The 26,138-nt window shown below is 42.6% G+C and overlaps 1 protein-coding gene and 1 pseudogene across 4 annotated transcripts in view; one reads left to right on the top strand and one right to left on the bottom strand.

The window, feature by feature from the left end:
* Positions 1-10,837, top strand: part of FAM81A (family with sequence similarity 81 member A) — a 123,901-nt gene extending 113,064 nt beyond the window's left edge. For all 4 annotated transcript variants that reach the window (XM_060005879.1, XM_060005876.1, XM_060005878.1 and 1 more), the window contains exons 7-9: positions 3,137-3,272; positions 4,847-5,042; positions 8,540-10,837. In XM_060005879.1, coding sequence (XP_059861862.1) covers positions 3,137-3,272; positions 4,847-5,042; positions 8,540-8,664 — 457 coding nt within the window. In that variant the 3' untranslated portion in view covers positions 8,665-10,837. The remainder of the gene's footprint in view (positions 1-3,136; positions 3,273-4,846; positions 5,043-8,539) is intronic.
* A 2,161-nt stretch (positions 10,838-12,998) lies between these two features.
* The window catches only part of LOC132418874 (NADH-ubiquinone oxidoreductase chain 5-like), a 36,859-nt pseudogene continuing 23,719 nt past the window's right edge, over positions 12,999-26,138 (bottom strand).

Raw genomic sequence — 26,138 nt, 5'->3', positions numbered from 1 at the left:
GTGTAACTTCTTGCCTCCCCTGACCAGGGAGCCTGAACAGTGACCCAGATGGCCTTGGAGTCCAGCTTATAACCCCAGAAGTGGAGCCCAGCCCATGGCCCCCCTTGACTGCCGAGCAGAGCCTTGGGCTTTGCCCAAGCAAGGAACCCAACCAACAACCCCTCCTAAAAGCAGAACATACCCAGTGACCTTCCCTGACTAGGGAGCCCAGAGAGCAACCCCACTCAACCACAGAGCACAGCCTGCAGCTCCACCTGACTGCAGGGTACAGCGGGTGGCCCTGCCTGACCAGGGATCCCGGCCAGTGACCTTACTCATCAGGGGTGCACAACCAGCAGCCTGCCCAGTTGTGGAGCCTCAGGCCCCATCATGGAGTCATCAACCAGCACCAGCACTATGCTAGGGAACACAGTGACCCCACCAGACCAGAGGGAACTGCAGAGTCCAGCTGGTGGCTCCATTTGACTGTGCGACCCAGCTAGCAGCCCTGCCTTCCCTGGGAGCCCAGCCAGTAGGATCACCTGACCATAGAGCCCAGCGAGCAGTCCCCCACCACTCACACCTCAGCCCTTCCCAACTAGAGACCTAACAGACATATATAGAGCACTCCATCCAACAGCTGCAGAATATACATTCTTCTTAAGTGCACACAGAACATTCTCAGGATCATATGTTAGGTGACAAAACAAGTCTTAACAAATTAAAGAAGAGTGAAATCATGTTAAGTCCCTTTTCAAACCAAAATGGTATGAAACTAAAAATTAATGACAAGAGTAAATTTGGAAAATTCACACATATGTGAAAATTAAAGAACACACCCCTGAACAACCAGTGGGTCAAAGAAGATCAAAAGGGAAATTCGAAAAATCTTGAAACAAATGAAAATGGAAACACAACATACCAAAACTTATGGGATGCCACAAAGGCAGTTCTATGAAGAAAAAAGAAAGACCTTGAGTAAACAACCTACCTTTATACCTCAAGGAATTAGAAAAAGAAGAATAAACTAAGCCCAAAGATAGCAGAAGGAAGGAAATGATAAAGATTAGGCCAGAAATAAATGAAATAGAGAATAGGAAATAACAGAAAAACAACTGGGGGGAAAACCAGTAAAACTAATTGTTAGCCAAATAGACAAAACTTTAGCTAGACTAACCCAGACAAAAAGAAAGAGGACTCAAATAAATAAAATTATAAATGAAAGAGGAGATACTCTAACTGGTAACACAGAAATACAGAGGATCATAAGAGACTACTATGCACAATCATATGCCAACAAATTGGATAACTTAGAAGACATGAATAAATTCCTGAAACAACCTACTAAGACTGAATCATGAAGAAATAGAAAATCTGAACAGACCAATGATGAGAAAGAAGATCAAATCAGTAATCAAAAACCTCTCAACAAAGAAAAGTCCAGGACCAGATAGCTTTGTGAGTGAGTTCTAACAAACATTTAAAGAAGAATTAATGCCAGTCATCCTCAAACTCTTCCAAAAAGTTGGAGAGAACCCTTCCAAACTCATTGTATGAGACCAGCATTACTCTGATACCAAAACCAGATAGACATTACAAGAAAAGAAAATTACTGGCCAATATCCCTGATGAACATAGATGCAAAAATCTCAAAATGCTAAGAAACCAATTCAACAGCACATTAAAAGAATCATACACCATGATCAACTGGGATTTATCCCTGGGATGCAAGGATGTTTCAGTGTACACAAACCAATCAGTGTGATACATCACATTAACAGAATGAAGGATAAAAATCATTCGATCATCTCAATAGATGTGGAAAAGGCATTTGACAAAATTCAACATCATAATAAAGACTCTCAACAATTTGGGTATAGATAGAATGTATCTCAACATAATAAAGTCCACACATGACAAGCCCACAGCTAATCTAATACTCAACGATGAAATTTTGAAAGCTTTTTCTCTCAGATCAGAAACAAGACAAGGATGCCCACTCTCACCAGTTCTGTTCAACATAGTGCTGGAACTCTTGGCCAGAGCAATTAGGCAAGAAAAAGAAATGAAAGGCATTCAAATCAGAAAAGAAGAAGCAAAATTATCCCTGCTTGCAGATGATATGATCTTATAGAGAAAACTCTAAGGACTCCATCAAAGAACTATTAGAATAAATGAATTCAGTAAAGCTGCTGTGCTCCATGGTCAGTCTCCCAGGTTAGGTGGGGCTCCATAGTTGGGCAGGACTGCTGGCTTGCCTTCCTGCCCAGGTAAGGCTGAGAAGCTTTGTTTTTGATGATATGACCAGGAAGTTTACTTATCACTTCCTCGTGTGTCCCATTGCCTGGCTTAGCCATAGGGCCACACGTAGCTGCCAGGGAGACTGAGAAGTGTAGTTTTGACTAGGTAGCCGTGGATCCAGTTCACATTTGAGGGTTTCTTAATAGGGAAGAAGAGGAGAACAGATACTGCAGAGAACTGGGGGCTTCTACCACAGTGGGTGTTCATTTTATTATTATTATTAAGTCACATATATCCTTGTGTACTTTTATTACTTTCATAATAAAAATAAAAGGGGAGGCAGCAAATGTGGGGTGTTATTTTAAGGTATGTGGAAAGGGAGAGTTATATAGGAATAGAAGTTGGGGGTTGTTTTTTTTTTAATCTTCTGTTTGGTTTAAATTAAGAAATATATCTGTATGGGGCAAGAGCAATTTGGAGAACATTAGAGAGCTAGAGAGCCAGGCTCCAGTCCTGGGAGATAAGAGGGAGAAGCAGGAAGAGTCCAGGGCAAGAGGGGAGCCTGGAGGGGAGCCAGGCTACTGTGTCCTTTGAGCCAAGAGCACCCTGGAACCTCTGAACTGCAAAGATTAGTACGTAGCGTGGCTCTCTGTCACTGTGTGACACCTTGGTGTCCACACTGTCAGCTCTGTACGGGTGGGAGTATTATTAGGTGCTTTTCTGTTATATCCTCCTTCTCTCCTCCCTTCCCAATGTAGCGCTAAGTGCAATTCTAAGAAAAAGGTAAGCATGTAATTCTGAGTGAGCTGAATTTAAAGCTGATATATTTCTGAGAGATTTGATAGTCAGAGACTGAGACTGTTTGATGTCATATTAAAATGGTTTTATGACTAACTTGCTCACTTCCTTATTTTAGATTTAAAGGTACAATTGAGGAACTCAGTAACCAGATTTTATCTGCACGGAATTGGTTGCAACAGGAACAAGAGCGGATGGAAAAAGAACTTTTACAGAAAATCGATCAGCTTTCCTTTGTTGTTAAGGAAAACAGTGTAGGTGTTGATGTTCAGCCATAAACATAGTAAAGTTATTCGGTGGGACCTGCAATGTTTGAATAATACCTCGTAACTTATCATTGATTTATTTAGCACCACATTAAGCTGTTACAGTTGTCTCTTGCCTTAGAATCTCTTTCCATGGTTCATATTGACTCTTTGTGTTTGTTATAGAGAGACAGAGCACTTTGACTTGTTTTGGTTAACAAAGACCAAGTAGAAATTTTCAGTGCTTTCAGCTAAGACGAAGCCAAATCCAGACCTTCATGAACCAAATTGTCCACCTGCATTTACAATTACATACTTCATTTAGTTTGTTTTAATTCTGCGATCTGGTAGAAACAGTGTTGACTAGATTTCTCCCTCCAGGCCCCTCCATCAAACTATAAACCCAGTATGAGGCGTCACAGTGCAAGATCTAAACAGAATCCAGTTTTCTTTTCCATGTTCCTTCTCATTTTACCCCGCTCTCCTGCAGAACTAAGGTTTGCAGAACTACTCAAAAATCATATCAAGGAAGCCTTGCATATATAGTATTCAATATCAGTACTTGGCAAGCAGTTGTTTTTTGGTTTGGTTATCTAGCCTGACCATCTCCCTCTCCCTTCTCTTTTCTTTCACTGCTTCCTCCCCTTGGACTTGGACGGAGCATAAGTGACTGGTGTAGATTGCATCTCTGGCTCTGCTCTCTCTCGATGCTGAGCTGTTGAATTGCAGACTGTGCACTGAACACGTCAAGAGAGTTTTGTTATGCTGTAGCCCCCTTACAGCTTGATGTTTGTAGTCTTGGCCTCTAAAGCTTGCCTGCAGACCCAGATTCTCATAAGAACCAAGCATAGTGGAGAGGAAAGGAAAGAAAATATTCTGTTTCAAATATTTCTTTACATGTCTCCATATTTTTATCAGATCTCCTGATTTACCTAGATTCGTAATAATACATTTGTAGGCTTCTAGGTCTTTGGAGCACTATTTTTACATCTAGATAGGCTTAATAACTAACAATAAACTCCAGGATAATGGTGACTTTAATATGATAGAAGCTTATCTATCTTTCACATAAAAGAAGTCTGGGTGTAGGAATCACAGGGCTAATGTGGTAGCTTGTCAGTCCTCAGTGACCCATGATCTTTCTGGTTTAACTCTCTGCCAGTCCTAGAGAGTGACCCTTGTACTCATAGTTCAAGATGGCCGCTAGAGCTCCAGCCATCACCTCTTAGTTCCAAGAACAGAAGAAAGAAAGAAGAGGCAAGGATATGCCTCAGCTATTTTTTAACTTTTCCTGGAAGTTGCCACATACGTTTGTACTTATATCTCATTAGCCAGAACTCAATCATAGGGCCACAGCAAACTCAGGAGACAATAGAAAAGGTAGTCTTTACTCTGGGTGACCTTATAGCCAGCTGAAAATCAGGGCTCTGTTATGGAAGAGGGGGAGAATGGATACTGGGGTGAGCACCAAGCAACCTTTGCAATTCTGTTCCCTGCAGATTGTTCTTAAATGGTATTATGACTGATGCGAATGCATCGGACTCTTTGGAGTAATCGAGTGCCATTCTTATCGTGGATCTCAGGGAGCCAGTGAAAGGGACATGGAGAAGAAGCTCAGCCAGATGTCAGCCAGACTGGACAGAATAGAAGAGAGTCAAAAGAAGAATCTGGAGGTGCAGAGGACAAAACAAGAAGAGGAGAAGGTGCACGGGCGAATCAGCAAGCTTGAGTTACAGATGACCGAGGACATGAAGGAAATGAAAGCAGAAGTTGATGCGGGTAGGCCAAAAAGAAAACGGTTCTCTGGGTCATTTTCTGTTTGATCTAAAATCCAGTGAATTAATATTACCCTACAACTACCACCAACCTGGCTGATGAAGTGTCCTTAGGTGATTTTCTAAGTAGCTGTGGTATATTGAACGAAAATGTTGCTTCGTAGCCAAGGACGTGAAGACAGACCTCGAGAGACAGGCAAACAAGCCTAAAATCGCTTAGCTTGGAACTGATGTACATTTTCTTTAGTGCCACCTGCAGATTCTTTTCTGATCCAAGCCGAGGTCAATATGCCTCAGAAATAAGCATATATCTTTTTTTTTTTAGGCTTAAATACTTTATTCTGTATTTACTAAATGTGTCTCCCATGCTTATTTGATCCATTATATAATCTAGCAACAAAGAACTAGAGAATATATAGGGAGTAAGACAAAATGAAATCTTAACAAAATTAAAGAGGATATTTTTATTCTTTAAGATTAAATACTATTAAAACTAAAATGCATTGTTTTCTTCTCTGTTAAAAGCATTTTATATGTATCTATATAAAGCATATATCTTTGAGGGGCCTTTGAAGGCTTATTTTATACGGCTGGCAATGTCCCACCATGGCAATGAATGATTCTCCTTTGCTCAAAAGTCCACAGGGCCCATTCCTCCACACTTGTTTAGAAGACAGTGTTAGAGATGATTTTAAGTTCTGAAGTGCTGCCAGGTAAAGGAGGGATTCGATTTATCCTCTGAACTCAGGAATACAGAACTGGGACCAATAACTGGAAGTTACCTGAAGACAGACTTTAACACAGTATGAAGCAGAAGCATCTACAGTTAACGGTCCTAGAAAGACACGGGTGCTTTGTGAGTCTCAGAGCTCTTTACTGAAAGTATTTAAGTGAAGACTTGTTGACCATGGTCAGGAAAGAGAAGACAGACGGGTAGTGTGGGAAGGGGAACTATATTATCTCCTGATTCCTTCCAGTTTTCTGGTTCTGTGAATTTTCTTCATGGAATTGTTCTATTTTGGCCACATGGAAATAAAAGTAGTTAGTTATCCCAAGAATAATTTTGTTGTAACCACCACAAGGTTACTATTTTACTTAAGGAGAAGCTGCCATTAAATTTATGAATTTTAGAACTCGTGAAGATAAAAATGAATTTTCTTTCTTGGTCTTTTGGGTAGAATATGGTAGATGAATATTTTATTGATGGTTAACTTTGCATCATTTGCTGAGTGGATTTATTGTCAGCTATCCAACCTATCACTGAGGTTGTGAATAGTTAGTACCTAATACGAAGCATAGGAGCCTTTTAAAAATCAAAAATATTGACTTTTTCTTGTTACAAAAACAAACTTCTTAGTGGAAAATCATAAAGCACAAAAAAACCCACAAAAAAACCCTCCTATTACCCAGAGTTCTTTTTTATGTATATTACCTTTCTATACATACAGGATATATATATATATGCTTTTCCAAATACAGGCTCATGCAATACATGCTGAATTGTAACCTACTCTTTTATTTAGTAATATGTTGTATCTTTTCATTCAGTAAGGACATTATTTTTTTAAAAACTCGCTCATTTTTTATTATTAATATTATTATTATTATTATTATGGCTGCACCACGTGGCTTGCGGGATCTTTAGTTCCCTGACCAGGATTGAACCCAGGCCCTCGGCAGCGAAAGTACTGAATCCTAACCACTGGACCACCAGGGAATTCCCAACAAAATTATTTTTAATAAGGAGTTTTTATACTTCTTTTTCATGAATTGTTACATAAAGAAAATTTTCTGAGAGAAAACTCTAAATATGCTAATGAAGACAAGATGTTTTTGACACTTATTTTAAAAACCAATAGGGGACTTCCCTGGTGGAGCAGTGGTTAAGAATCCACCTGCCAATGCAGGGGACATGGATGGGTTCGATGCCTGGTCCAGGAAGATCCCACATGCCGCGGAGCAACTAAGCCCGTGCGCCACAACTACTGAGCCTGCACTCTAGAGCCCGTAAGCCACAACTACTGAGCCCGTGAGCCACAACAACTGAAGCCCGTTGCACCTAGAGCCAATGCTCTGCAACAAGAGAAGCCATTGCAATGAGAAGCCTGTGCACCGCAACGAACAGTAGCCCCTGCTCACCGCAACTAGAGAAAGCCCATGCGCGGCAACGAAGACCCAAAGAAGCCAAAAATAAATAAATTAATTAATTTTTTAAAAACCAACACGAATATAGAATAATACAAAATTACCTTTTGACTGGGAATTTTTTCTATTTTTAGCTTTTTATTTTGAAATAATTTCAAATTTAGTAAAACCATTAAGACTAGTCCAAAAACTATACATCTTTCACTTAGATTCACCAATTGTTAACACTTTTGAAATTTGCTTAATGTGTGAGTGTGTGTATGAATATAATTTTTTTTCCTAAATCTTTTGGGAGTAAGTTGCAGAAGCCAGAATACCTTTTTACCCCTATATTATTTCAATGTATATACCCTAAGAACAAGGACATTCTCTTAAGTAACTATGGTACAGTGTAATATTGATGAAACATTTTTCTTTTCTTTTTTTTTAAGGAATTTTGCCTTTTTAAAAAAAATTTTATTTATTTATTTATTTATTTTTGCTGCGTTGGGTCTTTGTTTCTGTGCAAGGGCTTTCTCTAGTTGCGGCAAGCAGGGGCCACTCCTCATTGCGGTGCGCGGGCCTCTCACTATCGCGGGCCTCTCACTATCGCGGCCTCTCTTGTTGCGGAGCAGAGGCTCCAGACGCGCAGGCTCAGTCGTTGTGGCTCACGGGGCTAGTTGCTCCGCGGCATGTGGGATCTTCCCAGACCGGGGCTCGAACCTGTGTCCCCTGCATCGGCAGGCAGATTCTCAACCACTGCGCCACCAGGGAAGCCCCGATGAAACATTTTTCAATACTCAATTTTCAAGTTTCACCATTGTTTCCTTTACAGCAGACCTTCCCCAATCCAGGTTCTAATCCAGAATCACATATCATATTTAGTTACCATGTTTCTTTATTTAGTCTCCTTTAATCTAGGTCAGTTCCACAGTAGTGTTGTCATCATTAAAGAGCACAAGCCAGCACTTTGTGGAGGGTCCCACAGTTTGGATCTGTTTCCTTCCTTTTAATGAGATTCAGGGTGTGCATTCTGAACAGAAATGCCACAGAAGTGATGTGTCCTTCCCAGGGTTTTCTTATCGAGGATACATGATGTTGGTTCCTCCCAGTGTTGGTGAAGTTAGCTTTGATCTCTTGGTTAAAGTGGTGTCTGTCAGATTTCTCCGCTGTAATATTTCCTTTTTCCCTTTGTATCTATCTGTAGGGAGATACTCTGAAACTAGGTAACTATCCTGTTTCCCATCAAACTATTATTCTAGTAGTTTTAGTATCTATTGATATCTTTTGCCCAGATCAATTATTACTATCTGCTGTAGATTTGGTCCAGGCTTGTTTTTTAATATTGACTCCTATGACATTTACCTCTTCTTAAAGGGTTTACAGCCATCTATGAAAGCATAGGATCCCTCAGGCAAGTTCTCGAAGCCAAGATGAAGCTGGACAAGGACCAGCTACAGAAGCAAATCCAACAGATGCAGAAGCCGGAAGCTCCAATGTGAAGGGACTTGGGACATGGACCTCAAAGGTGGTTTTGCCAGTGGGGCCGGGAACTGGATACCTCTGTAGCCAGGCTGTACCTGCATTCAGGATTGTTCTATTCATGGCGTGCATGTGCCGAGAAATGTGTTTTCATGGTTCTAAATGTTTACCTGGAGTCTTGAAAACACTCTCTTTAAAAGTATTACGTACCGTTTTTACCACTTTATTCCACTTCTCTAAATTCAATGGAATATCCTGCCCTCCCCGGATTTTGAAAGGCTTTTATCCCTTTCGTTTTATGAATGAGAAAAGACTTAACAATTTTCCTTCGATGCTTGATGCTCTAGCCAAGACTTTACTCTTGAAAAATGTCGTGGTGATTTTTTTAAATTAAGAAGATAATGAATTATCACAGGAATGTGTTGTTCCTCACCCTAATTAAGAGAATGTCCTGATAGATTAGAATTCAACCCTTGAGTCCATATTTGGATTTTATTATTGTTGTCTGTGCATTTCTTATATTGGTATTTTCTTGTAAATCTGTCTTTTGTAGGGGGAGGGGATTTAACATTTGGAAAAAACCCTACCATTTATGCAGTGAAAATAGTTTAAAAATTGATAACTGCCATATAGATTACTAATTAAAATGGAAACTTACGACAATTATCTAGATAATGCAAGGCACAATTATCTCCATCGACCACCTAGTTATACCAGGTTTTAATATTGAAAACCTTTTTCAGTTATCCACCGCCTGTATAGTGATAGCCATATATTCAATAACGGAATGGCGGTTAATAGCCTGTTTATTACACAATTAGTTGTTCATTAATCGTAATGGGATGTGAAAATTTTTCAGGCTCTTTGATCTCCTCTCTAAATTTTTCCAAAATTGACACAAAGTGCTAGGGTTTATATACACTTATTGTAACTATATTCTTGTGCCTTGGTTTTATCACGTCAGTGCACTCTACCCTATAACAGTTTTGCGGACAAAATAGAAGGCACGATAATACATCAGAATTACGATGTAAAAATGGGATCCTATGTATTTTTTAAATGCTCTTAAGAATTTTATCACTGTTAAGATGTTAATCATTCACTATCAGTAACGGAACAGATATTCATACTTTTGTATGGCCAGAGAATCAAATTGGTATTGCATTTATAACAATGTTAAGAAACATTCATTTTGAGCAACTTCGTAGATGATGGGTGTTTTATTTTCAATCGCTATATTTGATTAGTCATTGAAAATGGGCGCCAGTGCTATTCGTTCACCTGTGTCTGTAAAAGCTAGTAGTGAGACACATGCCATTCTAAACTACGAGGGTGGCCAGGAAAAAGAAAAGAGGGATACTTTGAAAAATTGAAAAACTTTTTTTTTGTTTGCCTAGGACTCAGGAAAATTAAAGCATTTTCTATTTTAGAAGAAATCGTAACTGAAATCTCTAACTGGCTATTACTGTTCACCCATAGAAATTATGCTGCTGAAGTACATAATAGTTTACCCTCAATGGCTTGACAAATTTTTTTTTTAACTTGGACCTGAGAAGTCACGTAAGGAATATGTCATCCAACATATATTTCCTTATTTTGTCACCAATCTTTGCATCTCTATATAGGAAGACTATGTCCACTTAGTGAAAAAACAAAAAGGTTAATGCTCTTCCGCAATCAGAAAGTGAGTTTCTTTTTGTGATAGAGTAGCCATGTTTAGTACAGTTCTCCTGGCTTCAGCACAAACCGCAGCACCGAGAGCCATGGCCCCTCCAGCGTCTCTCTCCTCTGCGGGCCCCGAGGAGGAAGAGTCAGCACGTGTCACACCTGGGAAGAGGGGGACAGAGGACACCAGCTGGACGCAGGTCAAGGGGTGACGTGAGTGGGTGATGCTTCTAATGCTGCCACCACCACGTCACGAGTTCTGGCGGGGGTTCTCCACCCTGGCTGCAAGTTGGAATCACCTGGGCAGTTCAAAAAGCTACCAGCGCCCAGACTGCGCCCCCAGACCAACTAAGTCAGAACCTCTGGGAGGGGATGCAGGCGGCCGCACACGTCAGAGGCCCCTGGGTGACTCACGTGTTGTGAGCCCCGAGCTCCAACGTCCTCTTATCACCAAAGTTTAAATGAGAATCAGCTTCCCTGTAGTTTCCTTTATCAGAAATTTGCAATAAAAAGAATAAAACTTCCAAATCAGTGTGGCGTATGATTTTTAAACTTTTAGACTTTTAGTGTGAGGTGAAATTTAATTAGGTAAAATACCATAGGAAATCTCCTCTTACTTTTCTGGGGAAACCTTTTGGTGGTTGAAATAAAGTGCTCTGCGTCCTGGCAGACCTGCTGGTAAGTGGAAAGTCCTGGGGAGCTGCTCCATCCTTGGGTCTCCAGCTACGGGTGTCTTCTCGGCTCTGGAATAACCACAGCTAGCAGTTTCTAGCGTGTGCTGTGTGCCCACGCTATGACCTTGGTGGATGTTCACTCATTTCATTATAACAACAACGAGTTGAGTTAAATACTGTTTGTTTCCCCATTTTACAGATGAGAAAACTGAGTCATGTAAAGGTGAAGCAGCTTGCCCCAAATCCTGCAGCGGGTAAGTGGGAGGCATGATCAAACCTGGCAGCTTACTTCCACAGTCTGGGCACCTACCCTACCCTACCCTACCTCTAAAGATAACAGCCTTGCCTAACTTTTTTTTTTTTTTGGCCACGCCGTGCTGCATGCGGGATCTTAGTTCCCCGACCAGGGATCAAACCCGAGTCCCCTGCATTGGGAGCACAGAGTCCTAACCACTGGACCACCAGGGAAGTCCCCAGCCTTGCTTCCCACATAACTCGGACTTGCCAGGCCACTGACTCCAGCCCCATCTCTGCATGACCTTACGGTTCTGCCATCTGAGTCCCTGTGCATTTTAATGCCCCAATTCCAAATATCAAAGAGAGGCAATCTTATTAGCTTTGCTTGGGTCAGATGTCTTCCTCTGGTTGGATCAGTGAAGGTGAGGTAGTTGATGCCACAGGACTGTAGGATCGTAGGCATTTCATCCCCTGTCCTTGGCTGTCCGAGGTAGTGGACTGTGGCTCTGTGCATTGGGAGATGGGTTGTGTTGGGTGAGTACAGAGCAGAATAGAAAGACAGCGCCCTCTGAATTGTGGTCATCCCACTAGGCTTTCAGCCTGAAAAAAAAAAAAATCACAAACCACTCAGGACATCCTGGAAACTCAATGGTAACTCTGTGGAGTTTTTCTGTCACTGCTGTGTGACCTTGGGTAGTTCTTAACCTCTCTGAGTGTCATTTTCTTATCTGCAGAATAGAGATTAAAATAATTTAAAAGAGGGAGCTGGTTCATCGTTTTCAAAATACTGAAGTAATTTATGCAATACGTATTAGGTATCAGATGGTGAAAAATGGGGCCTGGGGAGGGCAGAAAATATATGGGGGGTCCATGTTTCGGTCCAAAGTGTCCCAGTATCTGCGGGGACTGTGTATGGGCAGTGATTAACCTCCGAAGAAAGTGATAGCCCAGCCTGAGACAGAGAAGAGCAGTAGAGCCCGTATGAAGAAATAAGCAGATGGGACCATCATGGAGATAATCCCTGAATGAGGGGAAGGGCTGGGTAGATCCTCAAGCTAGTTGGTCTCATCTGTGGAGCAGGTGTGGCTTCCCCAGGAGCATTGAGAGGGTTGTGATGGGTGGGATCAGAGCTGGGGAAGGACAGACTCCACATCAGGAAGGGTAAAGATAGATACGGAGGTTGAGGATGCAGAGCCCGGAGCTCAAGTTGGGAATTGAGATGCAGAACCGTGGGGGCTGAACCCAAATGGCTGGCTGGCATTTGAGGCCTTTTTATATATAGACTGGAAGACTCAGTGTGTGGCTGGGCTGGATGACAAAAGGTGTGCATCAGAAGCAGACAATCGTCAGCGCTGTGCTAAGGAAAAACTGCCAGGTGAATTCGGTATCCCTTCGAATAGCGGCAGTACCGTAGAATTACACGTAGGATAATGTGCAGAAGGTTGTGTTTCTCGTGCTGAATTTTGGGTCCAGTTAATGTCAAAAACATTTTTTGTCATCCGTAGAAATCGAGAGTTAAAGGACTTTTCTAGGTATCCTTTTATATAGGTACTTGCACTGCAGATCCACCTATTAGAGTCAGAATACTGGCTGTGGTAGGCAGTATGGAACATGTCTCCCAATGATCCCTGCCTGCTGGCATTCACCCCTTGTGCGATCCCCTCCCCTGGAGTATGGCCTGGACTTGTTAACGCACTTCTCATGAATAGAATATGGCAGACGTGGTGGCTTGTCACTCCTGAGATTAGGTTGTAAAAGGATTCCCCCCGACCCCCGTCTTACCCCTTGTGCTGTGGAGGCAAGCTGTCCTGTTGTAAGTAGCCTCGTGGACAGGGCCGTGTGGTATAGTCAAGAACTGAGGCCTTCAGTCCAATAGCCTGAAATGAGCCGACACTTTCCAGCCATCATGTGAGTGAACGGAAGTGAATCCCCTCACCCCAAAGAAACGAAAGCAGGAACTTGGACAGTTGTATACCTGTGTTCATAGCAACATTGTTTACAACAGTCAAAAGGTGGAAGCAGCCCAAGTGTCCACTGATGGTTGAATAGATATGCAAAGCATTGTGTATGCATACAGTGGAATACTATTCAGCCATAAAAAGGAAGGCACTTCTGACACATGCTACTACATGGACATTATGCTAAGTGCAGTAAACCAGTCACAAAAGGACAAATATTCTATGATCCCACTTGTATGAGGTACGTAGAGAAGTCAGATTCATAGGGACAGAGAGTAGCACGATAGTTGCCAGGGGCTGAGGGGTGCTGTGGGGAAGAGGGAGTTAATATCTAATCCACAGGGAGTTTCAAGTGGGGAAGGTGTAAAAGTTCTGGAGATGGATGGTGGTGACGGTTGCACAACAGTGTGCATGTACTGAATGCCGTAGAACTGTACATTTAAAAGTGGTTAAAATAGCAGATTTTACATATAGCTTACCACAATAATAATGTAGAAAAAAAGAACCAAAGAAGTGGAATTAATTAGGAGTGGATTATTTTTATTGATTAAAGTTAAGGTGGAAAAGCGGGGTTGTCCTAGCAGTGCGAAGAAAATAATGCAAGTCCTATTATCAGCTGGGAGGGACGTGGCAATTAAGAGTTATTTGCGGGCCTCAGGCGTTGGTATAAGATAAGTTAGTGGTTTTGAGAATTAGGTCTTTAGAATAAAATCCAGTGAGGAATGGTATTCCTGTCAGTGCTAGGCTTCCAGTAATGAAGGCTGTTACAGTAGAAGGTACTGCTTTAAATAGGCCTTCTGTTTTTCAAGTGTCTTGTTCATCATTTAGGCTGTGAATAATAGAGCACCTAAAACAATATGGCCTTAAAAAAGGCGTGTGTGCAGATGTGGAGGAATGCTAGATAAGGCTGGTTAATACCAATTGTTGCCATTATAAGGCCTAACTGGCTTGAAGGAGAAAAAGCGACAGTTTTTGTTTGTTTGGTTTTGGGTTTTTTTTGTGGTACGCTGGGCCTCTCACTGTTGTGGCCTCTCCCGTTGCGGAGCACAGGCTCCGGACGTGCAGGCTTAGTGGCCATGGCTCAGGGGCCCAGCCGCTCCGCGGCATGTGGGATCCTCCCAGACCGGGGCACGAACCCGTGTCCCGTGCATCGGCAGGCGGACTCTCAACCACTGCGCCACCAGGGAAGCCCCGACAGTTTTTTTTAATATCATCTTGGGTAAGGGCGCATATTGCTGCAAATAGTGTAGTAACAGCCCCTAAGCATAATGCTATTGTTTGGATGAATTTATTATTTTCTGTTAAAGGATAAAAGCGGATAAGTAGGAAAATACCTGCTACAACCATTGCACTTGAGTGGAGTAAGGCTGAAACGGGGGTAGGGCCCTCCCCTCTGCTGCTGAGGGAAGTCGTGGGTGAAGACCAAATTGGGCGGATTTTCCAGTTTCGGCTAACACGAGTCCTATTAGAGGTAGGTTTGAGTGGCCTAGGTCGAGTATGAAGATTTGTTGCAGATCTCATGCGTTTGAGTTAAATAGAAATCACGCTATTACTCTAATAAATCCAATGTCTCCGATAAGGTTACATAGAATTGCTTGGAGAGCAGCTGTATTTGCCTGCTCACCCATACCATCATCCGATAAGAAGAAAAGATATAATTCCGACCCCTCTCATCCAATAAAAAGTTGAAAAGAAGTTGTTCACAGTGACAAGAATGAATATTGTGATAAGAAAGAGGAGTAGATATTTAAAGAATCGGTTAACATTAGAATCTGAGTGTATATATCATATTGAAAATTCTATAATAAACCATCTTCTAAATAATGCTACTGGTACAAATGTTATTGAGAAATAGTCTGTTCTGAAGCTAAGTGATAATTTAAGGGTTTGGATGGTAATTCATCGTCCGTTTGAGATAATTATTTCTGGGCCTGTATGGATGAATATTATTGTTAGAATTAAGCTAGTAACAAAAGCATATGAGATAGGGGTTTTTACATATGGTGGGTATTTGTGGCTTTTGTAAATGTTGGTGTTTGTTATTATCATTGGTATTGTTAATATGAAGAGTGTGACTAACGGGAAAGAGGAGAATAAGTTTATTACTTTTATTTGGAGTTGCACCCACCCGAGTCAAGACTTCAGTTGAGACGGCAGCCCTGGCAGTTTTACTACAATCTCATGAGAGGCGGTGAGCCAGAAATACCCAGCTAAGCCACATGCACATTTTTGACCCACAGAAACTGTGAGGTAATAAAATACATGTTGTTTGAAGTCACTACATTTGGGGGTAATTTGTCATATACGGTAATTAACACACCAGCACTGGGGAATCTTGACAGAATTTTTTTGTGGAAATGCCTGATGTTATGTTACAAATTACATTGTCCACTATATAATCCTATTTAATACACTTTCTGAGCAGGAAATGACCTTAAAAACATATCGAATGACATATATACCTTATCACATTTAATCTTTGTAATTACCCTATTTGGTATGTACTATTATTTCCATTTTGTGAGGGAGCAGATTATGGAAGGTCATACAGCTAATTCATGGAGGAGCAGGGATGTGAATGCATATCTATCCTTCTCTAAAGCCCAGGCTGACATTTTGCTCCAAGATAAGCCAACACCAAGACATAACGTGATTGGTTTAATAATCCCAAAGCTGATTGGAATCAGAATCCTCTCTGGATCAGTGGTCTCAGCGTGTTCCCAGACCAGCAACATTGGCATCACCTGGGAAGTTGTTAGAACTATAAACTCTTGGGCCCCACCCCAGACCCACTGGATCAGAAACTCTTGAGATGGGCTCAGCAACCTACTTTAACAAGTCCTGCAGATGATTCCAATGCAAGTGGAATTTGAGAATCACTGAGCTAGAGCTGCACTATAATACAATAGCCATTGGTCACGTCGACCATTTAAATTTAAATTAATCCAAATTAAATAAATTTAAAAATTCAGTTGCTCAGTTGCACTAGCCATATTTCACATGCCCAATAGCCACATGTGGTTAGTGGCTACAGTATTGTCCTGTGCAGATGTAGAACATTTCTATTGTCACAGAAAGTTCTGTTAGACAGCCCTGATCTACAGCAATAATTTCCTCACCTTTTCAACTGACAGCTCTGTCCACAACTCTGTACCTTCGTGGTCAGCCTAGAACGAGATTTGGACCCGGAACTTTCCTCCAGCCTCACCCCTACAATGTTATGTCAGTTGTCCCTAACAGAGATGATTTCCCAGGTCCTTATAAGGTTTTGTCTCATCTGCCAGTCCTGATCAGTAGATATTGCTGCCTGGACTGAGTTGAGAAGGATTCGAAGGCTGGTGCCAGGCCCAAGGGGAGGGGCCAAGGTGTGTGAACCAAGGGCCAGCTGCAGATTCTCACCAGGACATCCCAGGCGTGGAGGATGCCCAGCAAGGGGTTGCCAGCCAGGGGACTTGAGTGATTCTTTTTTTTTTAAACATCTTTATTGGAGTATAATTGCTTTACAATGGTGTGTTAGTTTCTGCTTTATAACAAAGTGAATCAGTTATACATATACATATGTTCCCATATCTCTTCCCTCTTGTGTCTGCCTCCCTCCCACCCTCCCTATCCCACCCCTCTAGGTGGTCACAAAGCACCGAGCTGATCTCCCTGTGCTGTGCGGCTGCTTCCCACTAGCTGTCTATTTTACATTTGGTAGCGTATATATGACTTGAGTGATTCTGATGCCGCCTAGGGAGACGGATCCAGCAGGCCTGGATTAGAGTGAGCCCAAGTGGAAAATATAAAGGGACACCAAATACTCTGTAATTAAGATAAATAGTATGTCAATGCAGTACTTTTTAAAAATCAAAATTAATGCCACAAAATGCACAATGAACAAAATACCAAACCTCCACAAACCATGCTGTGTGGAGCTATTTTGGACCTGAGGCAAAAAGAAAAATGTGTGCCCTATATACATGTTTTATGTAATTTTATTTAAATTTTTGACATTTGTGCATCATGAGATTTTTTTGGTTAATTTAGATTTTTAGAAATATTGCACAAAAATACTATTTATTGGGCTTCCCTGGTGGCGCAGTGGTTGGGAGTCCGCCTGCCGATGCAGGGGATACGGGTTCGTGCCCCGGTCCGGGAGGATCCCACATGCCGCAGAGCAGCTGGGCCCGTGAGCCATGGCCGCTGAGCCTGTGTGTCCGGAGCCTGTGCTCCGCAGCGGGAGAGGCCACAACAGTGAGAGGCCCGCGTCCCACAAAAAAAAACAAAAAAAAAACTATTTATTTTGACGGCTGAGGGTTTTGGCTGCTCTTCTCTTTATACTTAGCATTTGAGATGAGAGCTCACTCACCTCATTCTAATCTCGGCCCTGCCCAGAGATCTAGAAATTTGGAGCTAAATCCAGTTCTCAATTATTGTTATTAGCTTATCTCAGGCATGTCTGATTGCTTTAGGTGGTTTCTGGTCTGTTTTTATCCCTAATTGTCATGCTTTGTTTAATCTTCAAACTTGTGACCCAGTGTTTCTTGGTGGTAGGTTGGGACACAAAGAAAACAAAGCTCTGACCTTTCTGAGACTCAGAGGAGGATGGCAGGGGAGCGGGATGGAGAGGAGTGAAAATGCTTGCATGGTCTCGTCACTCGCTGCTGTCATCATAGAGAGAGCTCTGCCGCGCCACTTGGCCAGCCCTTGGGATTCACTGTCCTTTGCTGCCCCTATGTGGAGGGAATAGAAACTTCTAGGGAATCTTTTTTAAAAAATTGTGGTACAGTTGATTTACAATATTATAGTAGTTTCAGGTGTACAATATAGTAATTCACAATTTTTAAAGATTATACTCCATTTATAGTTATAAAATATTGGCTATATTCCCCGTGCTGTACAATATATCCTTGTAGTTTATTTATTTTATACATAATAGTTTGTACTTCTTAATCCCCCACCCGAATCCTGCCCCTCTCCCCTGCCCCATAACCACTAGTTTGTTCTCTAAATCTGTGAGTCTGTTTCTGCTTTGTTATATTCACTAATCTGTTTTATTTTTTAGATTCCACATATAGGGAATATGTTTCAATAGGAAGAACCCAGAACGAAGGAATGCCTCTGTGGAAGAGCCCTTGGAGATCCTTGAACTCCACTCTCATTTTCTAGAACAGGAAACCAGAGAAATTAAAAGTGGGCTTTGCAGGTGAGGACGCGTGACAGTATGATAGACAAGCTGTACCCATAATAGTGACTTGGCACCAGCTGTGCACGGGCTGGGACGTGGCAATGAACAAAACAGACCAAAATGTCTGCCTTCATAATTTTTGGCTACGTTGGGTCTTTGTTGCTGAGCACGGGCTTCTCTCTGGTAGTGGCCAGCGGGGGCTACTCTTCGTTGCGTGCGCGGGTGTCTCATTGCGGTGGCTTCTCTTGTTGCGGAGCACGGGCTCTAGACGTGTGAGGTTCAGTAGTTGTGGCACACGGGCTTAGTTGCTTCGCGGCATGTGGGATCTTCCTGGACCAGGGCTCGAACCCGTGTCCCCTGCATTGGCAGGCGGATTCTTATCCACTGCGCCACCAAGGAAGCCCCTGGCTGCCTTTATAGAGTTTCAAGTCTAGTGTGAGGTGGGGGTAGGGAGAGAAAATCAACAGACAAGTAAATCTCAAGCCTGTCAGTTGATGGGAAGTGCTTGGGAAGAAAATAAAGCAGGGGCTGGGGGAAGGGAGGTGCCAGTCGCAGGAGGATGGCCAGGGAAGGCCTTGCTGAGATGTTAAGGTCTGATGGAGATAAGGGAGGAACCAGGCAGCTACCTGGGGGAAGAATTTACCTACATCTTCTTATTTTTATAAAATAACCCTATTTATAGTTCAGACATTCCATATCCATGGAGCTGCTAATATGTTGTCCTTTTGGCTAAACAGTTAGCAGCTTTTCTCCCCCTGCTTTTATGAGCTCCGGATGCCTCATTGTCCCCTATTTGGCTTCTCAGTTTCCATACCCTGGATGACCAATTCTCTGTAGTAAATTCCCTGTGTGAAATACCTAGGGAGGTTTCTGTCTTTCTGAATGGACCCCGGCTGACATAATGAGTAAATTGCACCTGGGATTATCACTTGCTCTGCCCCATCACACACATGCTTTTCCTCCAGTGCCATGTAGATCTTTGTGATGGAAGGAATGTTCACATATTGAGGTATGGGTAAGTCATCCTGGCTTATACGTGATCTGGCTTGAATTCCTGTTAATGAGAGCGGCCTGTCTTTATGGCCTGTTTATCATGCATTGTGCATCTGCTTTAACCATTAAGAGAAGAATGCATTATCCCAAAGTAAAGTATGTCCATTGTGAAGATAGGGATAAATGCCTCTCCCCACCCCTTCATAGCCCCCAGCTAAGTACTCCTTCGAAGATAAGCTTCCCTTCCCAGATACCGAGGTCCTGCTGACTCGCTCTGTATGTGCTAATCTGCCTCATTTGAAAGCTTGATGGAATGTACCTCTGTCATATTTGACGTTCTTTGATTCTGACAAGATACAAAACTGTACTGAAAACCACGCTTCTCCAGAGGGCTTGCTTTCTTGGAAAGCAAGCTGCGCTCCCGGGCTGTAATCCTCCGTCTGGCTGGACGCAGCTGTCTTCTGTTCCTGTTATAGATCGTTGATTATTTGCACCGACATTTGGAATTCCCAGGTTTGTGCTTGCCGATAAGCCAACAGCACCTCTGTTAGCTAAGGTTTTGTGAGTGTGCCCCACGTTGTGCTAGGCACTGATCTCTGTATCTGCCAAGAAGTCTGCACAGAGCAGCCCCTTTACCCCTGCCCCAGGCCCCTGCTGGTCTATTAGCAGCTCCCAGACCCTCAGGCGCGCACTCTAGAGTCTGGCCAGGAACTCGTATGTCCAACAGCTGCCGTGCTGCTGCCCAAACCGGGATGGACAGGGCCACACACTGAGTTTCTTAAGTAAGACCTCAGCTTGTCCACTCTCTGCACAATGTTCTTAGCATCCTCAAACCCATCTGGACATTTGGACCAGTTTTCCACCTCTGGGTTTCACCCCAAGAGGGAGAAAAGGGAGGGCATGTTTGTCAGCTGTCCTCTCTCCTCCTCATACCCCACTGGATGAAAGAGCAGGCTGGGTGTCCTATTTGTGCTTCCTGTCTGGACTGGCCCCCCACCCTGCCTTGTCCTCATTCCAAGCCCCTGCTGGTAGAAGGGGGTTCTTTCTGCACCATGGAGGCAGGTTTGGTTTATGACCAAGTCCATAGCTGTTGCTCCTACTAGGAAAAGAAATTTAGAAGGTTCTTTCCCTTGTGACGAAGCCTGGCTTTTGAGATGTGTCTAGTTGTGGACATGTATAGCTATTCTGGGTTTCAAAACTGAATGTGGACTACTTTCTCTTGGCATTCCTGCTGTCACCATCCCAGTTCCCTCTTCAGCAAACAGATACTTCCATAGAATAGGGGACAGGTGGAAGGCAAGGTATGCAAATGACACAATTAGTCAATTAGTTTATTTCAAAATATTATCCCATTACATATACCTGAATATCCACCTCCTAGACTGTGATCTACTTAAAGGCATGGTCACGTTTCCCCAAATATCTCAAAATGTCTAAGAGAAGGCAGGTGCTAACCATGAAAAGATGTATGCATTAACTACTGTTTCAGGTTTCCTTATGTTGTCTTCCATTATCACAGCTCCTTGTAGGGCAGCTTCCTGCCCCAGACTAGTTAGAAACTCCAATAAATAGTTCCAGATGGGCTAAGGTCTTTGATGAATGAAAAGTAAAATGAATGACCTGTTTAATTAATGCATGTTTAAAAAACTAATCTTTCTAAAGGGTCTGTGCTTGGGGTAAAATTCCAAAAGGAAGGTAAAAACATTGGGGACCACTGCATTAGTCATTCACTGAGCACATGCTCTATGGAAAGTGACATTTTGCACATTATCTCGTTTACCTGTTATTTCTGGACACTGTGAAAAATAAGTTTTATGGCAGACCTGTCTTAAACAGGCATTCCGAAAGCCAGACGGTAAATTTCTCTGGCTTTATAAGACTCAGGAAGAAGAAATCATTTCAGCTTAGCCTCATTTTGGCTCTTTTTCAACTATAGAAACTAGAGAGCTATGAAGTCTATCATTAGATGGAGCAATAAGGTATATTTTTAAGAAGCAACAAAAAAAACCCCGACACCCCACCACCACCACCCCAACTTTCAAAGGATGTGTGCCCTTGGATAAAAAATATACATTTGTAAAGAGCCCTGTGAATGCATGTATGTCGATGAACGATACATTAATAACAACACCTCTAGACGTCTGGGTTTCATCATTCAGTGTAGGTAGGAATCCTCGAGGCGCTTATTCTAAATGTGTTTTTTTCAGGATCCACCCCATAGAAAATCTGCTTTAGTAGTTGTGGAGTTTTATCCCCATCCCTCAGGTGTGTCTGACTCAGTCCACAGACCACAACTTGAAAAGCCCTGCTCTGGATGACCTGATACACGTATAGGACTTTGTAATTTACAAAACACTTTTGCCTAAAATACTTAGCCCTCATAACACCCCTGAGTTACTATTATTATTCTCATTCTTAGATAAAGAAACCAAAGTTACTAATTTTAATTGAACACCTCCTATGTGCCAGACACTTTAAAATTGCATATGTCATTTAATTTAGACAACAACACAATGAGTAAGAAATTACCTTTTAAATCTTACGAATAGGGAAACTAAATCTCAGAGGAGTTTGGTCAAGGTTCTATAACCAGCGAAGCAAGGCTGAGCACCCACATTCTTTGATACCAAGTCGAATGCATTTCCTACTACCACCTATTAGATCCCTCAAGCTTCTGGAAAGGAATTCCTATGTCAGAGCCTTCCTTTGCACAGGTCCACTTAGGCCTGCATCTCACAGACCTGTAAAGCTGCAGAGGGGGAGAAAGGAACATGAGAAAGAGTTACCATTATAGCATCAGTGTGTAAAACTCATTCGTTTCAGCCTGAAAAAAAAAATCCCTCTTCCGTTTTCTCACTCCTCCTTCTGCCTTTCTCAGGTGTTTTCATGACACGTCCTTTTAGTAGTTTTCTGCTGCCAGTTGTAGGTAGTTGTAGGTAGCTTGGCCTTGGGCCTTTGAATAAAGCCTTGTGGGTGTTCATTATTCTCAGATTGAAAATACTTGGTGGTGGTAAGAAGTTCTTTCTTTACATGGTCATCCCCTCCCCACTACAGCCCTGAATCCCTCTTAAAATATAAATGTATTCTAATGCCTAGAAAATAGACCAGTAGCTAATAGGTAGTTAATAAGTATGGTTGAATGAATGATTATTACTGAACACGTATTGAAATGTAAGAGTGGATGGTGTTGTTTCTGTTTGAAGCGTCACCAAATAACACTGAATGTATGGAACACTCATTATCATAAACTTTACATTCAGGAGTCCTTCTGTGACTCGGCCACCTTCTAAATTATTCTAGAAATGTCGGTTTGGGTGACTGCCCACAGCTCTTTAAATGAAATGGTTCTGCACACTATCTTTTGCCCAGATGGCTTATGCCCCTGGTCACAGCTGATTGGACCAAGGTAGACACCCTATCAAAGACAGCCAATCGGAGGTGAGCTGTTGACTTCTAATATGATTTGGCGCAAAAGGCTGAGTTGGGTCTATAGTTATTTAAACTTGCATGCAATCCCTTCTGCCTGCTAGGGGATGAGGTGGTGAAGGAGGGTTGACATAAATTAGCTAATATCTGGGTTATGTGGATATTCATCCTACAGCTGCTTAGTGTACATTCTATCTCTTGGAAGGGACAGGGAGAGACACTTACAGAGATGGAGTGAGATACAGAGGCCCCTCATCTTCTAGGAAAGTGACAAGGCTCTCTGGTGTCAAGCAGGTGACTGTGCTTCAGGCTTTGGCCCCGAGGCTTCCGCAGACAAAAGCGAGGCAGCTGATAACACTGGGGAAGGAGCAAAAGGCAAGGAGTTGGAAGGTCTGTGTTTGTATCCTCACTACTGATTACAGGATGTGTGCCCTTGGATAAAACATATACATTTGTAAAGAGCCCTGTGAATACATGTCTGTCGATGAACGATACATTAATAACAACACCTCTAGACGTCTGGGTTTCATCATTTAGTGTAGGTAGGAATCCTCGAGGCGCTTATTCTAAATGTGTTTTTTTCAGGATCCACCCCATAGAAAATCTGCTTTAGTAGTTGTGGAGTCTTATCCCCCATCCCTCAGGTGTGTCTGACTCAGTCCACAGACCACAACTTGAAAAGCCCTGCTCTGGATGAAGGAACTAAAAGCAGGAGACAAGTCCATCTCAGTCAGTGAGCCTCCTTCTGGCTGCTCAGTCGACCATGGCCGCACTGCCTGGGTGCTGGAGCGTCTGTGTATTTCAGAGCCCCGTCACTTAAGGCACAAACGCCAGATTGAGATCGGGAAGGGTCTTCTCGCCTTCCTGAGCATTGCGTCTAGGTGGGAGAGAACGAACCTAGGAAGGAATACACCAACCAAACAGGAGAGGAGTTGGGTATTTCTCCAGAAACCAGACATGGTTTTCTCTCCATGGATGTGGTGTGGAGGCTTTATAGTTTGGGGGCTTAGCTGGCAAATGTGGGGGAAAAGGGGCCCAGGTGTCCGAAGGAGTATCTGCTGAAAGTGCAGAGGGGCAGAGAAGCAGCCCCAGGGCAGAGGGCTATGAGAGAGCCCTACAGCCTGAGCAGAGAGCTGGTTAGGGTTAGAGCTATGGAGAGAATTCACTCTCACTCAGAGATGGCTAAAGGAGGTTCAGTGCCAACCTAAGAAATTCCCTGTTTCATTCTACACGGTCCTGCCATCTGTCCCAAGATGGCCAACAATTTTTTTTTTTTTTTTTGAGAACAGGCTATCCCATGACATTTGCAATTGACCAGGCACTGAAAGAATTGCAGTATAGGAGTAGGGTCCAAATATGTGATCAGTTGAGATGATGGGCTGAATTTAACAGAATAATATGCAATAGAAAAGAAGCACATAAAATGATGGTTAACATCATTAGTCATCAAAATGTTTATAAAATCCACAATGAAATACTTCAATCCTACTAATATGGCTAGAATAAAAATGACAGACAATAACAAGTGTTGGTGAGGATGTGAAGAAATTTGGAACTCTTTTACACTGCTGGTGGGAATGTAAAATGGTGCAGCTGCTGTGGAAAACAGTCTGGCAGTTCCTCAAACGGTTAAATATAGAGTTACCACGTGACCCAGCAGTTCTACTTCTAGGTATAGATCCAAAAATATTGAAAACGCATGTTCACACAAAAATGTGTACAAGAATATCTTGTACAGGATTATTCATAATAGCCAAAAGGTGGAAACAGCCCAAATGTCCATCCACTGATGAATGGATATCCATACAATGGAATATTGTTTGGCCATAAAAAAGAATGGAATTTTGACACACAAAAGGACAAATAATATGATTCCACTTATATGAAATGGCCAGAGTAGGCAAATTTGTAGAGCTAGCAAGTAGATTGGTGGTTGTCAGGGGCTTGGGTGTGGGGAGAAGGAATGAGGTGTGATGGCCAATGGGAATGGGGTTTCTTTTTGGGGTGGTGAAATGTTCTGGAATTTGATGCTGGTGATACTCGGTAAATATATTTAAAAACTTAACTGAATTGTACACTTTAAAAGAGTGGAGTAAGCTGGGACAAAGTGAGAGAGTGGTAGTATATATATGGACATATACACATATACACATATTTTTACCAGATGTAAAATAGATAGCTAGTGGGAAGCAGCCGCATAGCACAGGGAGATCAGCTCGGTGCTTTGTGACCACCTAGAGGGGTGGGATAAGGAGGGCGGGAGGGAGGGAGACACAAGAGGGAAGAGATATGGGGATATATGTATATGTATAACTGATTCACTTTGTTATAAAGCAGAAACTAACACACCACTGTAAAGCAATTATACTCCAATAAAAATGTTAAAATAAAATAAAATAAAAAATAAAAGAGTGGTAGAGTAGATCTCAATAAAGCTGTCATTAAAAAAACACTCAAAGAAGAAATAAAAACTTCCTTCTGAAAAAGTAATAAGAATAAATGCATGGTCCTGCCTTTGGGTCCAAGAATTAAAGGGGCTGAAGTGGACGTCTCCTTTTGTCTGGCCAGCCTCTGCCTTCTTTAGGTGACAGTCTCTGATTTCTCTGGAGAATTAGCTTCCTTCTGATGGTTCTGTTGGGAGCATAAGTTACAGGGCCCCTGACCTGCCACGCAGGGAGCAAGTAACCCTGGCTGAACCAGATCAGACTGTGGCTTGTAAGTCTGAACCCTGAGCCGAGTGGCTCATGGAAGCTATTGGGACTGAATCCTTCCCAGGACGCCACCTGAAAGTTTCCCGCTGAGATCCCTGGGGCTGGTTCCATTCCTGTGCTTAGTTTTGGGCACGTCTCCTGAGACACTTCTTTTCTGCCTAGCTTAGCCAGAATTGGTTAAACTGGAGTTGCTTGTGAAGGGAAACCTCAGCAGATACGTTGAATCAATGTGGCATAGCAGCTGCACATGCAAAGTATCAGGAGTTTTAGCTTCAGTGTTAATAACTGCAATTAACCATGATCGGTCACTTGGTGGAGCTGGCACCGTGCTAAGAACTGTGCCTGCTTTTCATTTACTTCAACCCTCTCAACGACTTCACTTGGTAGGTACTGTCTTGGCTCCATTTTACCCACGGGGGAACGAGGCACAGAGAAATTAGGTACATTTTCTGAGATCACGCAGCTGATTAATGTTGGACTCTGGATTCGAATCCAGCTCTACCTGACTCCAGAATAGTGCTCGTAACCGCTGCTCTGTACTGCCTCAAAAGGCATCGGCATTGTTGTTACCGAAAGTGGGGTCCGGCTGCTCGCCGCTCAGAAGCCAATACCCGAGAGGCAAGGTTGTTGGAAAGAAAAGTTTGCTTTATTTCAGACGCC

This window comes from Delphinus delphis, chromosome 2 (genome assembly GCF_949987515.2).
Source record: "Delphinus delphis chromosome 2, mDelDel1.2, whole genome shotgun sequence".
Lineage (NCBI taxonomy): Eukaryota > Metazoa > Chordata > Mammalia > Artiodactyla > Delphinidae > Delphinus > Delphinus delphis.
The sequence above is the reverse complement of the archived record's forward strand: the minus strand, read 5'-3'. Positions and strand labels throughout refer to the sequence as shown.